At 35.2% G+C, this 19,309-nt stretch overlaps 1 protein-coding gene across 1 annotated transcript in view; it reads left to right on the forward strand.

The window, feature by feature from the left end:
* The first annotated feature begins 18,588 nt into the window (after positions 1–18,588).
* Positions 18,589–19,309, forward strand: part of LOC111408380 (calcium uptake protein, mitochondrial-like) — a 6,426-nt gene continuing 5,705 nt past the window's right edge. Inside the window, exons 1-2 of the mRNA XM_023038145.1 lie at positions 18,589–19,125; positions 19,207–19,305. Coding sequence (XP_022893913.1) covers positions 18,798–19,125; positions 19,207–19,305 — 427 coding nt within the window. The 5' untranslated portion in view covers positions 18,589–18,797. The remainder of the gene's footprint in view (positions 19,126–19,206; positions 19,306–19,309) is intronic.

A 19,309-nucleotide genomic window follows, 5' to 3' on the forward strand; every position in this document is an offset into this window, starting at 1 on the left:
GAGGGTTTAACCATCTAGCTAAAACCCTGTTCGGAGTGGAGCCAAGAGCAAAGTCACCGCTCTCACTAGAAAATAAGACTTGCACCTGGACCTTGGTCAAGAGTGGTAACACTTTGCTATTCCACCAAGCCTGGTATTCAACATCAATGTTTTGATGTATATTCCTCACATACTCTGGAATATGAAATACAGACTCACTTTTTATCCGAGTTAAGGACAACCAAACCCGATACATGTCGCCTACACTGGGGGCAATATTCAACTTTCTTGGTGAACCGAGAAGTTTCTGTCTAAAGCCAAACTGTCATGCAAACCTGTGAGGATTATACGCCTCAAGAATGAAAGGTGAATTTCCTCGATGATAAGCGACAAATCCAGATAGAATACTCATCATGAATTTTGAAGTATCTGCAGACCTCGGTTGGTCATCCACACGTACATCAGGATGAGACGATGAGGGTAATGGATTCCAGCAAAAGTTATTGGTGTTCATCGCTCCACGGATAAATTCTCGACAATCTACGACATTTTTCTCCCAAGATTGAAAAGCATTCAGAGTTCCCGCATAGCTTCGAATTATAGGGCAAGAATAACTCTTGTCTACATGAGCATAAACACCTCGGACAAAATAAGTTGCTGCCCAAGCGTAAAGAAAATGTCCAGGAAATGAATGTGAAATTGAGCCAAGGTCTGGATTTGCCTGATAGTTAGATGTTCGTGTAAGTCCACTATAAATGCTCGCTAATATGGGTGGAACCAGACTATAAGTGTATTCGCTTGCTATCCTAGAAGATGCTTTAAAAGTCCCGAGAACGAAGCGACAAAGCCATAGGGAGAGATAGGCTGCTATCTCTAATTCCTCTTCTTCTTCCATAGACAGAGATACTGGAAAATTGCCCCAATGTCGTCGATCCCTACGAGTAATGTCTCTCGACTTGTCTGCCACCACGAGCCTCCATATTTCCTTCGATGTTCTTTGATGACGCCTTTTGAATGGATTTAAATTCATAGCATTCTTATAATTTTTGTGTTGTCGAGGGTTTGGGACGCAACCATTCTCATGAAACCAAAAATTAATCCACTGTTCGTGAGTAACTCTGTCAGATTCATTCGTGTGGGTAATCAATGCGAAAACATTAAAGAGATACAAACAAGACTTGGGAAGATAATCCGTCAACTCTGAAAGGCTTGGGACTACTTCCTCATAATAATGACCCGTGATCGAAAGTCCACTGATCTCGCGAATGTCCCAAAGAGAAATGCCAATTTCACCATTGGCAGTCACAAAGGTGTTGGTTTTTGGACACCAAACCTCACAAAGAGCTCTGTAAATGGAGTTTGGGCGATGGTAATCTTTTGCAGTAGAACCGACTGCAAAAGCTAACTCTCGAAGATTCCTCTTGAGTAAAAGTTTCTGGACCCACAAAGACCACTCCCAAAATTTTGGAAGAAAAGAAATCTCTCCTCAACTGACCAGTGCACTTTCCCATCGTATTTCTCTATTATCAATTCTCTCACAAATCAAAGCCCTTGGGATGTACTCCATGCTCTGGGAATGATGAGGCGGAAGATACAAAAAGGGAAGATGACTGCTAGAGCGATTGGACTTGCCAGTATCCAAACTCTCGTGACAATCACTAATGGTGGACATATGCAACTCCGACAATGGCTCCAAAAGGTCGGGGGAAGGATCTGTCGTTGGCTTATGGACACTAACTTTAAGTTCACCTCGTACGTCGGTCTGGGCATGGTACTTCACATCAGTATCTTTGAAACACAGATAACTTTTGCCTTGATTTTTAAACTCAACAATTTCGTGCATGTCAGAACACATTTTATCATCAGAACTTGTTCCAGCCATGCCTGCAAAAAAAAAAAAAAAGGCCAGCCAAAAAAAGGGGGGCAGTAAACCTCTCGAATTGGTTTATTGTTTAAAATCCTGAGTCTCTCAAATATGTAAGCAGCCTCTATAAAAAGTGTCTTGGACGATGGAAGGAACCAGTCCTTGGTCCTTAACACAACGTGTCTTGAACGGTTGAAGGAGCCAGTCCTTGGTTTTCAACACAAAGTGTCTTGGACAATGGAAGGAAAAAGTCCTTGGTCCTTAACACAAAGTATCTTGAACGATGGAAGGAACAGGTCCTTGGTCCTCAACATAAAGTGTCTTGGACGATGGAAGGAGCAGGTCTTTGGTCCTTAACAAAAAGTGCATTTGATGGTGAAAGTGATAGTCCTTGATCCTCAACATGTGCGAAGGTTTGTAATTTTGAGTTTATTCATAAGTATGTAATTTCTGAACTCATAAAATAATTGCAACAAAAAAAAAATTCTAACCTCTCCACGCAAAAAAATCTTGAACCTCAGAAACCTTGATTTACTCCAAAAGTTGAGTCCCTAAAAAAAATGTAGGGATGTTAGTTCCACTTTTATTAAAACAAAAAATACAAAAAAAAACATAATAATAACTACAATAATCAACGAAAAAGAGATCAAAATAAAAAGACAATTCAAAAGAGAGAGAGAGAGAGAGAGAAAAAAGGGGAAGAAGAAACAAAAAAGAAAAAAGAAAAAGAGTTACGTGTAAAAAACAAAAAAAGAGGCAAAAGTTTCTGCCAGTGGTCAAATCCAATTGCAATTGGAATTGTTAATTAAAAAAAAAGTCTCTAAATTGGTTTTGACAGAAACCAGAAAAACCCAAACAATTTGTTTGGTTTCTTGGTTATTGGTTTCTTCCGCCATATTGACGGCGAAAAAAAATAATTTTAAGGGTCGATTTTGGCTTCTGCATGGCAAAAACCCACACAAAAACGAATTGAATCATTGGTTTCCGCAACAATTGCAGGAACCAATTATTAAATTGGTTTTGCAATTCGAAACAAATTTTTACCAATTATTCAATTAGTTTTGAATTGCAGAAACCAATTTTTTATTTGGTTTCAATTGCAGAATAGTTTCCGCCTAGCAGCGAACTATTTTATATAAGTAAAAAGATAAAAAAAAAAAAAAAAAAAAAAAAAAAAAGAAAAGAGACGAGAAGAATACGAGAGAGAGAAAATAATAATAATAATAATAAAAATAAAATAATTTTGTTTACCTCTGTTTGCAAGATTTAACAGATTTGTTCCAAAATCTCATAATTCATTCATATAAATATACAGGTAATGGACTTTACCCAAGCCCAATTTACCATGAAACGTAAAAAGCCAGTTCAAATCAAATTTGTTATGGGTCGTATAAAATAAATAAATAATCAAAATTCAATAAATAAAAAAATAAAAAAATCTTATTCTCGAATTTGAAGGATAAGAATTTTATCAAATTCACATTTTATTCTCAAATATTTCATCTGTTTAATTTACTAATGAAATGTTCGAGATCAAATCAAATAAAAAAAATCAAATTCAAACAATTCACAAGAAATCAAGATTTATTAATTTATTTATTTCATAATAAATAAATAAATCTTGAGGGGGAATTTGTAGATATAAAAATAAAATAAAATGAAATGGAGTGGATCGATTTAAATCATTAGCCCAATTAAATTAAAATCTACTAAGGTACATAAATCCAAAGGCCCATATCACATTTTAAATAAATAAACAAATAAACAAAATCATAATTACTCAATTATCTCTTTTAATTAGATGTAATTGAGTAATTACCACAATTAGCGCGAATTCTCGCCTATAAATAAGACCAATAGTCTATAAGATGGACACACACACAAAAAAGCAAGCAAGAAAAGAAAGCAGAAAACGCCACTAAGTGTTGAAGAAATCTCAAGGCTGAAAGAAGGGAAGAAATTCTATCAAGCCTTAACTCGGTGAACCTCAAGAAGATTAAAATCTTCTTCGAATCAAACGGGTTCACGCCAAGTCCAAGAAGATCAAAGTGTTCTTCAAATTAAATCAAATTCAAATCCAAGTCCAAGCCTCAAGATTCAAGTTTCAAACAAGTCAAATCTCGACAAATCAAATTTTGTACAAATTATTGAAGATCAGGATTTAAGCCACGTGGCCCCCTGCCTTCAAATATTCAGATCACTAATCAGAGAATTTTGCAATTTTGCAATTACGAGAAGGTCAACATTACTTGTATTTATCAAAATATAATTTGTAACGATTTCTGTATTTTAATACACGAAATTTCGTCGTACAATTGTATTAGCATATCACTGTCTAGTTAGAACCTAAGTTGTAAATTAAAAAAATAAAATCATAAATACTTACGATATTTGCTGCCTCGCCGTTGTCATGACCAGCCTCTCCTGCATAGAGATATTTGCTCATTTATCCATCATGGGAATGATCACAGACATCGACTCCATATTTCGTTCGAGCTGACATTGTATCAGGCATTAATGATCGGGGGTGTATATATACATAGTGGAGTTGGCGAATACGATCTCCATTGCAATATAATGATGATTCACACACACTGGCATGTACAAATGTGTCCAGCCCTTCCATGATTTTCCTTCGACATTCGGCCACATCCCTACAACCTACTCTATCAAATATGCCGGTAACATGTACTCGTTACCTATAATTTGGAGCGACTGGTACTCAATGTCAACTGCACGGACGAACTCGGTGTTCAATATGAATTGGCCAAGAATGTTGAACGATTTTGGATGTCTTTCAGCTCGATCTCATAGCAAATTCATGGTCAAGTCGATGTGCTACATCAAGAAACATTAATAAAAAAAGGAGTTATTCCATGAATTTGATTCAAAAATCAAAATTGAACATACATAATAAATAACAATATTTTAGTTTCGCTTACATCGTTAGCGAGCCAAGCCCCCGAAGTAGTGATGTCGTGGAACCACTTGTAAGCGTTTGAGATCGTCTTCTGAGCAATCATGCGGCTAGCCCTGAAAAAATGAGAATAGAAATTTTAGTTACAAGAAGTATACATGTGTCAGCGTCTGCGTACTGTACTAATTCTATAAAACACAATACTTATCCGGGCCTAATTGCTCTCCACTCCGTCTCGAAGGCTTTCCACTTCGCATGGTCCACCTCCTTGAATAAATTGGGGTGCGTCCCATCGACGAACCTCCTTCTCTTCGCCTCTGCAGTAAAGGGAGAAACGACGTACTGTGATGGCACCCTCGGGCTCTTGCCAACCACCAGCTCCGGTACGTCAACAGCACGCATCCTTTACTCCTCCGTCTCGGGGATCTCCATCTCCTAGGCCATCGGGACCACCCCCACGCCCGCTATTGGGACCATCTCCTCCGACACAAAGACTACGGTCGACGAGTCTGGATTCCTCTCAAGTACCACCTCCACCTCCGGTACCCCCGGGTATCCCCTGCACGGGAATCCCCTCTACCTCGGGTGACATCCTTTCAGGTACCACCTCTACCTCCGGCATCCCCAGGTATCCCCTGCACGGGCAATCCCACCTCCTTGGATATCCCCTCTACCTCGGGTGACGTCCTCTTGGGTACCACCTCAACCTCCGGTACCCTCTCCTCCTCCGGTATTCCCTCCGTCTACTCCATTCTCATCGTGTCATTTAAAAATGAATCAAATACAGCAATTGATGGCCACGATTAGTTAACATACCCCATCTGACTCCCTCCCCCCTGATAACCACCGACCCCTTTGTCATGATAGTTGCCAGCCCCTCCGTTACCCCTGGTACCGACCTGTCCCCCTAGCCCCCAAGGGGGTAAGCTACAGGAAAGGAACCGATCCCTTACTCCATTCAGTTCCTTCATGGCGGGAACGGGCAAGCTCTTAAGATAGAAGCGGTACGGCCGGGGAATTTTCGTCCCAGTATGGAGCCATCATCGGTCGCAGTGTAGCGGTGTTTCTAAACATCTTCTCCATCCCCATAGTTGCTCATTCCACGCATGTCTGCTATGTCGCCACGTATCGCTGCAACCTCAACATGAAGGTCTCCTAACCCAACTCGTGACATCGCAACATCATATTGTAACTCTACCAAATCTCCAAACTCGACTCGTAGTGTCGCAACATCATCCCGTAACTCTGCCATGTTTCCTCTCATCTCTGTCAGGATTTCAAACAAATCAATCGTAGAAGGTGACTAGGTAGAGTAGGTGATACTGGACGACCCTCCTAAAAAAATAATTGTTACAAATGAATAACTTAACACAAAAATTGAAAGGACAATTGATAAATTATTTTCAGGTAATGCTGAACGACTCTCCTGAAAAATAAATATTACAAGTGAAACACTTAATTACAAGATCAAAGCGATATTCAACAAATCCTGCATAGTAACATACGCTGTCTCAATTCACTCTGAACTCAGGCATCTGATCGTCATGCGCAGTCGGAACAAGCAATTCGCGAATATAAAGCTGACTCCCCTTCTCGATCAAGGGTGCCAACTCAGTGAGAACTTCAAGCTGACATTTAGACATTTCAAAGTTAATGACTATGTATTGAGATTGTAAAAGGACATACAACATATATCGCAAATATATAATATGTACCTCTGGATCGTCGAGGACAATCGATAACTGTCTGACAATCGACTTATTTTATGCTCGCTAGTGATGCATCCGAGGGCAGCGTGTCACCCCTCTTCTCGCATACCGACTGGCCAAGATGTGGACAGTCTTGTACACCCATATCTGTAGCAATTACAATTATGATGTATAGAATTCAAGAAAAAAGTGTAGGTAATTCATTAACTTAAACATATACCTGCAGCGCCAACGGTAGTCCATATACATCGTACTTATGCTCGGGCTTCTCCCCGTTAGACATCGAAAACCCCTTCCTGAACACGCATAATGTATCTAGAAAACATCTCCGGGCCCATGGGTAGTTGTTGAAGGCATTAATGTCATCAACAACTTCCAAATGGAAAATGTCAATCGATGTCTTTTTGTGATGACCCCGGAATACGCTCTCGATGATAAGCATCAAGCCCAGCTTCAGTCTATCAGACATTTGATCACATCTCCTTAACACATCTCCCAACCGCGCTAGAGTAACTGTCGTTTGTCCAAGAAAATATTCATTCAACAGCCTCCCGTTCCTCAAAACACAGGCCCTCGCCTCTTCTTCGTCCGTACATCGCAGTCCAGTGATGAGGGCAAACTCAAATATGGATAACGTCGCTACCTTGCCTCCAAAATCAAAATGAAGGGCGTCTCCGTCAACTGATTTTAACAATCGACAAAGCAGGGCATCGAGCAGTCGCCCAGACCATTGTACATCACACTACGAATACAATGGTCATAAGCATGATCGACATAACATGTCCGCGTGCTTGTCATCCAGTAAATCTAATACCAAATTTAAGCTGGTGAAGTTACAATTCGACGTAACTTTACCCGGGATCTGTCTGACAGCCTCATCAAGATGATATTCTATCCTGTAAATTTTCAAATATTAGAATCCTGTGCAAATGATGTTCGATAAACCAAAATTTTTGTTGATAGGTAATTGATAAACAAAAATATTACAAAAATAAATTAACACACTGCTACTATATGCAATAACCAACCGATAACAGAACAAAGGAAATGAACGTAAATTATTATTTTTCGTATACTTAATTTGCTAATTTAATTTTCCAATTTAACTGCTTATTTTTATTATTTTACAAATGTTTAAATATTTAATTATTTTACTAACACTTATTTTGATCGTTTATTTTAATATTTTAATTGCTTATTGTTAATTATTTTCCTAACACTTAATTTAATTTTTTATTTTTAATTAATGTTTAAATACTTATTTTAATTCTTTATGAATATTGCTTATTTTTTTACAAATTTATTTTAATTGCTTTGCACAAAATTAATTTGATTGATATTTTAATTTCCTAATTTAATTGCTTATTTTTATTATTTTAAAAATGTTTAAATATTTATTATAATTCTTTGTGCATATTAATTATTTAATATTTAATTATTTTACTAACACTTATTTTGATCGTTTATTTTAGTATTTTAATTGCTTATTTTAATTATTTTCATAACACTTAATTTAATTTTTTATTTTTAATTAATGTTTAAATACTTATTTTAATTTTTTTATGCATATTGCTTATTTCATATTTACAAATTTATTTTAATTGCTTTGCAAAAAATTAATTTGATTGATATTTTGATTTCCTAATTTAATTGCTTATTTTTATTATTTTACAAATGTTTAAATATTTATTTAACTTCTTTATGTATATTAATTAATTAATTAATTATTTTACTAACACTTATTTTTATCGTTAATTTTAATATTTTAATTGCTTATTTTAATTATTTTCCTAAAAATTAATTTAATTTTTTATTTTTAATTAATGTTTAAATATTTATTTTAATTCTTTATGCGCTTATTTCATATTTACAAATTTATTTTAAATTTATTTGCAAAAAAATTAATTTGATTGATATTTTAATTTTCTAATTTAATTACTTATTTTTATTATTTTACAAATGTTTAAATATTTATTTAAATTCTTTATGTATATTAATTATTTAATATTTAATTATTTTACTAACACTTATTTTGATCGTTTATTTTAATATTTTAATTGCTTATTTTAATTATTTTACTAACACTTATTTTGATCGTTTATTTTAATATTTTAATTGCTTATTTTAATTATTTTACTAACACTTATTTTGATCGTTTATTTTAATATTTTAATTGCTTATTTTAATTATTTTACTAACACTTATTTTGATCGTTTATTTTAATATTTTAATTGCTTATTTTAATTATTTTACTAACACTTATTTTGATCGTTTATTTTAATATTTTAATTGCTTATTTTAATTATTTTACTAACACTTATTTTGATCGTTTATTTTAATATTTTAATTGCTTATTTTAATTATTTTACTAACACTTATTTTGATCGTTTATTTTAATATTTTAATTGCTTATTTTAATTATTTTACTAACACTTATTTTGATCGTTTATTTTAATATTTTAATTGCTTATTTTAATTATTTTACTAACACTTATTTTGATCGTTTATTTTAATATTTTAATTGCTTATTTTAATTATTTTACTAACACTTCATTTAATTTTTTATTTTTAATTAATGCTTAAATACTTATTTTAATTCTTTATGCATATTGCTTATTTCATATTTATAAATTTATTTTAATTGCTTTGCAAAAAATTAATTTGATTTATATTTTAATTTCTTAATTTAATTGCTTATTTTTTATTATTTTACAAATGTTTAAATATTTATTTAAATTATTTATGTATATTACTTATTTAATTTTTAATTATTTTACTAACACTTATTTTGATAGTTTATTTTAATATTTTAATTGCTTATTTTAATTATTTTATTAACACTTAATTTAATTTTTTATTTTTAATTAATGTTTAAATGCTTATTTAAATTCTTTATGCATAATGCTTATTTGATATTTATAAATTTATTTTAATTGCTTTGCAAAAAATTAATTTGATTGATATTTTAATTTTTGAATTTAATTGCTTATTTTTATTATTTTACAAATGTTTTAATATTTATTTAAATTCTTTTTGTATATTACTTATTTAGTATTTAATTATTTCACTATTACTTAACATAAAATAAGTAATTAAACTAAATTAGCAAATAATAAATATTTAGATAAATAATAAAACATTTATATTAAGCATTTCAAAGAAATAATTTAAATACATAATATACATTAAAATTAAACAATTCAAATAAATAATTAAATATTAGACAACACAATATAAGCAATTAAATGAAATAATTAACTTCAATAATTAAAGGAAATAAATAATACGTAATTTAAAAAAATTTGTCTGGACGGCCCGAGCCGCCTAATCAACTGGGCCGTCTGGGGGCGCCGTCTACCAACGACGGGAGATCGCCAGAAAACTCCATTCCCAGCAATCTCCACTCCATTTCCCCCCTCCCAAGCTATTATCCTTACTCAAATTTCACATTTAAACCTTATACACAAGGATTTCTCAACACATATATATAAAATCATGCTTTTTCTCAAAAATTAACATAAAAACATGTTTTTTCTTGGTATCAAAAGCTTACCTTCTTCAGAGAGAAATGGCCAACAGGGTCTCCTGTTTTTCCTTCTCTGTCGGTGCCCGAATCGACGGTGCTACAATAATTTTCCTCTTTCCTTACTGTCGTCTCTCTCTTCTTGAAACGAGAAGGGTAAATTTGGATTTTTCTTGATTTTTCTTGGTTTTCAAGATTTTAAACATTTTTGCTTTTTTTTTAATTGGTCAAAGACCTCTTTGGAAAAATGACCGGATCAACTGGCCACTGGCCACTATTTCCTCTCTTGTAGATCCAAATGCAAGAAAGGACACGTTTATACAATTTTGGGCCTTCCCATTTTCTGTCTATTTCATTTAGCGCTATAAAGAATATTTGACACATTTGATGTCATTTATAAAAGTCCAAGAATATGTGAATTAAGCCCATGCTTGACTACCCATGCTTGAGCACTTCAATTTACAGTATTATTTAAAATCTTGATCATTTTGTGAGCCACATTATTATGGCATGATTGATTACGACTTTTGTTAGAGTCTTCAAAACTTTCAATAAGCTAACCACTGGAGTAAATGAGAAACAGAAACAAGCAATCAAGAAACAACGCTACTAAACTTCGAGTTGTTGGTCTCATTTAATGTTTTCGAGTTGACAATACCAGTTGTCTTCACATTCCACCATGCTTCATTTGTAGAGCTTTGCTCTGAGCTTTACTGTCACCACATCTCTTGAAGCCTCTTGTAGAAGCATCACCGGAATCTCAAAGCTCCGACTCATCTTCTTCCACCGATGCCGGAGTCAGTCGCCAAACCGCGGTAATTTATGTTCATGAAGAGCCTCGAGCCTTTTTTTATCTAATAATAATTCAGCGCTTTTTTTGCTTTCTCAAGGGAAAACTTGATTTGTTAATGCTTACAGTGTTGTTTCGGGAAAATTGAAAGTGCGAGGATGATAAAATAAACCACAGTTAATTGGGAACCAAAGTGCTTCAAGGGGCAATGTTTGAGAACCTCGACTTCAAATTTCTCAATCATTCTGCGTTGAAGTGTGTGTCATCGAGAGTCCCACCAAGATTATCAAGTTTTAAAAGTAACATTAGTCGAGATTCTTGGAGTAGTTGAAAACATATCGACAAGAATAACAATTTCTAATAATAATCATCAGTTCTCAAAGAAAATGCAAAATAGAGTTGTAGTATTAACATTCGCGAGCAGCTTCAATTTGTGCATAATTCAAAAGAGAGAAAAACTTTATATTAGTTGTTGAAGAAATTTGTTGATGAGTATGTCAATTCACGCAAAGAAAAATGGAAGAGTTTTAGTGTTAATATTGACGAGCAGCTTCAGTTTGTGCATAATTTAGAAGCGAGAAAACATATATTGGTTGATGAAATCTGTTGATGAGTATTTCAATTTAAGCAAATAAAAATGAAACTATTGTAATTCATTGTATAAAAAATTAATGGGAACCAAAGTGCTTCAAGAGGTAACGTGTACAATTTTGGTACACTTGGATCTTGAGACCAAGGTCGTAACATTTTGAGCTTTTCTCTGGTGCCCAACATTCCTCAAGATACTTTACGTCGGGATTCACGAATTACGTGTGCACTCTTGTAATCCAAGCTTAAACAACCAAAGGAACCTTGATAACAACTCATCTATTCTTAGGGAATATGGTTCCTCAGGGGTGTCCTCGAGCAATGCCTTCCCTCTTGTCATCCTCCGATCCTCGCTCACTGTTTTCCCTTCCCTCCTTCAATTCTAAAAGCACTCTCGTGTTGGAAAAGTTTTATCAATTTGGGCCACACATGTATATGATTAAAGTGTGCATTGCTATCTTATAGTTTTAGTCCATTAAAGTGATCCAATGAATTTAATTTTGAACTAATGTGTATCAATTATTATGAGATTAAAGTGTAGAGGCCGGGTGATTGTTTTAAATTGATGAGGGGCTAATTTAAAACAAACAAAAGATGATAACTGTCTACAGTTATTTATCTTCGGGTCATGGTCCCCAATTGACGTGATAGTACATAATCTCTTCATCCCCATCAACAGAGAGTTTTTTCAAAAATTTCAAGGGAAATCACGGATCAATTGGAAGATTGTAACCCGTTCAAAATCACTGTTAATCTATGGATCAAGGTGTACGCTTTTGCTTTCTTGTTTTATTTGATTCAACGTGGAGCATTACGATTTTGGTGAAAGAATCTGTTGATTCTTTCAAATCTGAATTATCAAAATTCTATCATGTGATATCAGAGCCTCTGCATTGTTGAATCTTTGAGAATATCAGGTTTTAAGAATTCTGAAATTTTGGGTTATTTATCTTTCAAGTAAATATTTGGAAAATTATTGATGCATTTAAAATGTCAAACGCATATTCGGCTATTAAATTCTGCTTGGCTGATTGTATTTTGCCCATTGTGATTAATTTATGGATAAAAAATTCTGGCAGCATTATTTGGATTCAAAGTCAGAATTGATGGCTGTCATGTGAGATAATTAAAAGTATTGAATATGATTCATTTTTACAACCGTTGAGTAGTTCCATTCATTTTTAAGATTTCAATTATGTGTGAATTGGTGGCTGTCTTTGCATTTGTTTACTATTTTGGAAGAAAACAAAATCAGAGTTAATGAATTACTAGTTGCTGCGTGTATATATGTATTTTTTCGGTTTGATCAAGATCGCTGCACCACGTAGCGCGCCGGCATGCAGCCGACGCTGTTGTTCCGGTGCAAGGCTACGCCAGCGCTGGAGAAGGAGAAAGAGAAAAAAAAAAGGGTTTTTGAGTGATTTTGGGGACAGGGGCTTCAGGTGCAATTTGGGTTATTTCAGGGACCATCTTGCAATTATCATTTAGGTTAAAATTTAAGGATTCAGCACCTGTAATTTAGAATTCATCCAATTGGGCCTTTTAAGTTATGGTTTAATAATTCAGCCCCCTAAGTTTGAAAATTAATTAATTTGGGCCATTTAACTTCTGAATTTTGTAATTAAAGTCCTCAATGTTCATAATTAATTAAAATTGGCCCCTAAAGTTTCAAAATTTTAACCCCTAAAGTATTTAATTATTAACCCTAAGGTCCCTAAAGTTTCCATAGGCATCTATTGATGCAAATTGGGGTTTCTCTTTCTCAAATTTCGGTATTAATACTTCTTTAAGAGGTATTAATTAAAGTTTAATTAATTGGGACAATCAAATTCAAAATTTTGGTAATCATTTATGAAAAATTAAGGTTGTCTAGCATTTTAAGTAAACTAATTGAAACAATATGTCACCAAAGTGACCTCTTTTGTGTAGATTGGTTTTTTTAGGATGCTTGGATGTTGTGTGTGAGCCTTTTCATGCGGAAATTAGTCGGCTCAAAGGAAGGTTAATATCTGTCCGAATTACATACACACTTGTGGTGATGAATGTATCACAATTATAAGGTTTTCATGTGAATAATAAATCAATCCAAAGATGGGTTTATTATTTGACAGGAGTTATTGTTAATATTTGATCACTACACTGAGAGTACCACTTGCAAATAATATTACTGTCCAAAAACTTGATATTGATGTTGCACTAGGTATCTTGAGATGAGATTTACCATTATTTGAATTTATCAATTATTAAATGTGGATATTAAATCGAGCATAATTAATCTTTTTTTGTTCTCTCTACAGTTACCTCATCTGCTACTATATCTGCCAATATTAATTCTATTTCCATACTTCATGGATCTAGACTTTACTCTTCGGATAGAGCAACCCACTCCTTTTACGAAAGAAAGTTCACCTGATGAAAAAAGGAACTTTGAGAAGTGGGATCGCTCAAATCACATGAGTCTAATGATCTTTAAGCACGGCATTCCAGAAGCCTTTAAAGGTGCAGATACCGAAAAGGTATCTAATGTCAAGGAGTTCCTTGCTGAAATTGAGAAGGGTTTTGCGAAAACGATAAGGCTGAAACAAGCACTCTTTTGCAGAGCTTGATTTCAATGAAGTATAGATGCAAGGGGAACATAAGGGAGTACATCATGGAGATGTCTCACATTGCTTCAAAACTTAAGGGACTAAAGCTCGAGTTGTCTGATGACTTACTCGTCCATTTGGTATTGATCTCGCTTCCTACACAATTCAATCAATTTAAGGTCAGTCATAACTGCCAGAAGGAGAAATGATCTTTAAATGAGCTCATTTCATATTGTGTGCAAGAGGAAGAAAGGTTGAAGCAAGAAAGGCTTGAAAGTGCTCACTTGGCAAACACTTCCAAGGATAAGGGCAAGAAAAAGAGTAAGGAATATGAAACTGCTCATAAGAGTCCAACACAAAAGAAAAAGAAGGAAGACAAAGGAACTTGTTTCTTTTGCAACAAAATTGGACATGTAAAGAAGGATTGTGCCAAATATCGCGATTAGCGTGCAAAGAAAGGTACGATTCTTACTTTGGTCTATTTTGAGGATAGTTTAGCTTCAGTATCTAGAAACACTTGGTGGATAGATTCCGATGCTACTGCTTATATAAGTGTTTCTATGTAGGGCTGCCTGAACTACCGAAAGCTAAATGATGGTGAAAGATACATCTATGTGGGTGATGGCAAATCGGTGGAAGTTGATGTAATAGACACTTTTAGGTTGTTATTAAGAACTGGTTATTATTTGGATTTGAAAGACACTTTCGTTGTACTGTCTTTTAGACGAAATTCAATTTCTGTTTCTTCGTTGGACAAATTTGGATATTGTTGTTCATTTGGAAACAATCAGTTTAGTCTTTTGTTAAATTCAAACGTTATTGGTACTGGTTCGTTATCTACATATGATAACCTATATTTGCTTAATATTATTGCATCATATAATGAAACCTTGCATGTGGAATCACGTGGTATTAAACGCAAATTAAATAAAGAAAATTCAGCAAAATTATGGCACAAGCGCTTAGGTCACAGATCAAAAGCTAGAGTTGAACGACTTGTGTCGGATGGTATTTTAAGTTCCCTTGACTTTACAGATTTTGATGTATGTATTGATTGTATCAAGGGAAAACAGACCAAAATAAAGAGATTAGGTGCTAACAGAACTTTAGATGTCTTTGAATTGATACATACAGATATTTGTGGACCATTCCCTACGGCTTCCTGGAATGGTCAACAATATTTTATATTATTCATAGACGATTACTCACATTATGGGTTCCTATATCTCATTCATGAAAAGTCTGAGTCACTGGACATGTTCAAAATTTTTAAAACTGAGGTTGAAAATCAACTCAACAAAAGGATAAAGAACTTTAGATCTGATTGTGGTGGTGAGTACTACGGCAGATATGACGGATCAGGTGAACAATGTCCAGGACCATTTGCCAAATACCTAAAGGAATGTGGAATCATCCCTCAATACACTATGCCAGAATCACCTAGCATGAATGGTGTAGCTTAAAGATGAAACAGAACTCTTAAGGACATGGTAAGGAGTATGATTAGTCATTCAAACTTACCAAAATCACTATGGGGAGAGGCATTAAAGACCGCAACTTATATTCTGAACAGAGTACCAACTAAGGCTGCTGCTAAAACACCTTATGAGCTTTGGACAGGCAGAAAACCTAGTCTAAGGCATTTTCAAGTTTGGGGATGTCCAACTGAGGCTAGGCCTTATAGGCCACATGAAAAGAAATTGGACTCCAAAACGGTAAGCAGCTACTTTATTGGCTATTCTGAGCGATCTAGGGGCTACAAATTTTATGATCCCACACTTAAGTCAATTTTTGAAACGGGAACTGCAATATTTTTTGAGGATGTTGAGTTGGAGGGAGAAATAAGGTTAGAGACATTGTCTTTGAGGAAGAAATTGAGGGAGGATTGGTCTTGATTCCTACTATTACTTTTAACAATGTACATGTTTCTATACCTGTCATTGATCAAAAAGTATATCCAGAACCTCAACAAGATAATGTTGAAGAACCTCTAACCCAAAATGAGATAATTATTCCAGAAGTACAAACTCAACAACCTCAAGAACCAATGCCATTAAGGAGATCCACGAGAGAAAGGAAAAATGCTATTTCAGATGATTTTATAGTATTTCTCCAAGAACATAAGGAAAATAATAGAATGATGGAAGATGATCCAATCAATTTCCATCAGGGCATGCAGGGTTCTAACTCTCAAAAGTGGATTGATGCCATGAATGAGGAGTATAAGTCTATGCGAGATAATAAGGTTTGGGATCTTGTCCCGTTACCAGAAGGTGCGAAGTCCATCGGTTGCAAATGAATTTTTAAAACCAAAAGGGATTCGAAAGGTAATGTGGAAAGATATAAGGCTCGTCTTGCCCGAAGAATAAGGTTTGCAAATTAAAGAAATCCATCTATGGGCTCAAGCAAGCTTCCCGTCAATGGTCCACAAATTTCATCAAGTAATTATCTCATTTGATTTTGAGATGAATGTTGTTGATGATTGTGTGTATCACAAGTTCAGTGAGAGTAAGCATATTTTACTGGTTTTGTATGTTGATGACATACTGTTTGCCAGTAATGATATAGGCATTTTGCACGAAATCAAGAGATTTTTATCAAGGAATTTTGAGATGAAAGATCTTGGTGACGCCTCTTTGTATTAGGGATTCAGATACATCGGGATCGCTCTCGAAGTATTTTTGAATTGTCACAAAAGAGCTATATCGATAAAGTACTTGAGAGGTTTGGCATGCAAGACTGCAAACCAAGTGACACCCCTGTCATTAAGGGAGACAAATTTAGTCTCAAACAATGCCTGCAAAATAACCTTGAAGTTAAGGAAATGTAGAAGATTCCCTATGCATTAGCTATTGGGAGTCTAATGTATGCTCAAATTTGTACATGTCCAGACATAGCATTTATTGTTGGAATGCTAGGCGGATATTTAAGCAACCCTGGAATGGATAATTGGAAAGCGGCCAAAAGGGTTATGAGGTATTTAAAGAGAACAAAGGATTACATGCTCACATATAACAGATCGGATCAGTTGGAGATCATAGGGTACTCCAATTCTGATTTTGCTGGATACCAAGACAGTAGAAGATCCACATCAGGCTATATCTATCTGCTAATTGGAGGAGCTACTTCCTGGAAGAGTGCCAAACAGACACTCATAACTTCTTCTACCATGGCTGCAGAGTTTGGAGCATGCTATGAGGCATCTAACCAAGGAATATGGCTGCGAAACTTTGTCACTGGGCTGCGCATTCTGAACGGCATAGAAAGACCACTAAAGTTACACCGTGACAACAACTCGACAGTTCTGTATTCCAACAACAACAGGAGCACATCTAAGTCAAAATACATTGACATTAAATTCCTGGTCGTGAAGGAAAGAGTACAGAGTGGACAAATTTTCATAGAGCACATTGGGACGAACTCCATGATTGCGGATCCGCTTACTAAGGGATTGCCACCCAAGGTCTTTCATGAGCACACTGCTCGTATGGGTGTCAGATTTATTGAGGATATCGTGTTTTAGTGGGAGTTTGTGTTCTTATTGCTTTATGTTTAATTGGACACATTTGTGTATTTGGATATTTTTCTATACAGAAATAAAGTATTTAGTTCATTTCACTTTGTTATTATATTCAGTATTGATCTCACTTAAAATATAAGGTTGGAAATAGATATGTTTGGATCACATAACATGTAATTTCCATGCTACGCTTCCATGATTGATCTGTCATTTGGTTGTATGGGTGTACGCGACCATTGATGGATTTAGGCACATTAAGTGTGACGAAAATTGCTTTGATCCTACATCAATATGACTAATGGACGAGATTGTTTGGAATTACCCATAATTATGATAGCAAATTTTAAGCTCATAAGGTTGTGCACATTTAAAAGATTACATGTATGGCCCAGTGGGAGATTGTTGAAATTTTTTTATCAATTGGGGCCACACATGTATATGATTAAAGTGTGCGTTGTTATCTTATAGTTTTAGTCCATTAAAGCGATCCAATGAATTTAATTTTGAACTAATGGGTATCAATTATTATGAGATTAAAGTGTAGAGGCCGGGTTGTTGTTTTAAATTGATGGGGAGCCAATTTAAAACAAACAAAAGATGATAACTGCCTACAGTTATTTATCTTGGGGTCATGGTTCCCAATTGACGTGATATTCCATAACCTCTGCATCCCCATCAACAGAGAGTTTTTTCAAGAATTCCAAGGGAAATCACGGATCAATTGGAAGATTGTAACCCGTTCAAAATCACTGTTAATCTATGGATCAAGGTACGCTTCCGCTTTCTTATTTTCTTTGATTCAACGTGGAACATTACGATTTTGGTGAAATGATCTGTTGATTCTTTCAAATCTGAATTATCAAAATTCTATCATCCCAAGCATGTAATATTCACGACCAAGATCCCTTGGTGCTCGGGCATTACGGTCCTCAAGATGATGTTACATGGTGACAGGGCTCGGGCAAGAGGTACTCGAGATAAGGAATCTCCTCTTTCTTATGGGATTCCTTGATACACATGAATTCTACCTTCGAAGTACCACCCTTACCCAAACACAGTGGTCTCATAATGTTTACCACTTGAAGGACTTTTAACATCTTCCAGGACTCTCAAATAGATATGGCACCAAGCGACCCGATCCTATAAGGATTGTGCGGCCTACTCTATAAATACTGGACCTTGCGCGTAAACCTTCTTCTAGTTACGCTTCAGGCGCTGGCATCATTCTCAATTCCAGATCTACCCTATAGCTGAAGTCCTCTTTAAACTCAAAACAGTTCCGGGCCTTCCGGCACTACCATGCAACTATCTGGATAAAGAACATGTCCTCTTGGTCAACTCTCCGACGAACCTCACCAACGTTCCACCTACAACAGATCCGCCAATTCTCGGCCCACGCCCCTCCTCCTGGAACCACTACTTTTCTTAACAGTTCTACTACTAACAACAATGTTAGAACAAACTTCCTTAGATGGATATCTGCGGGAATAATTACTAGCTCTGCCCTTGCCCTCGCACTACACTCCTGTTCTTCTTCTTCTCTTCCTTCTACATCTCCATCTTTAGCCTTCGCTGATTGCTCAACGACACCTCTGACCACCACCACCGGCCCCACGGTTCCTTCACATCAATCAAAATTTCTATTTGGAGGTAAACAAAGGTTAAGTAGTTACTGCCATCATGGTTTGTATGGATGTTGGTAAATTTAGTTTGGTTGTCGTGTGATTGCAGATGCATATCGGAGGAAAATCTTCTTTAATTACGAGAAACGCATACGGATGCGAAGCCCTCCTGAAAAGGTGCTCCTTTTTTTTTTTTTTTTTTTTAAGGGCCC

This window comes from Olea europaea, chromosome 13 (assembly GCF_002742605.1).
Source record: "Olea europaea var. sylvestris chromosome 13, O_europaea_v1, whole genome shotgun sequence".
Lineage (NCBI taxonomy): Eukaryota > Viridiplantae > Streptophyta > Magnoliopsida > Lamiales > Oleaceae > Olea > Olea europaea.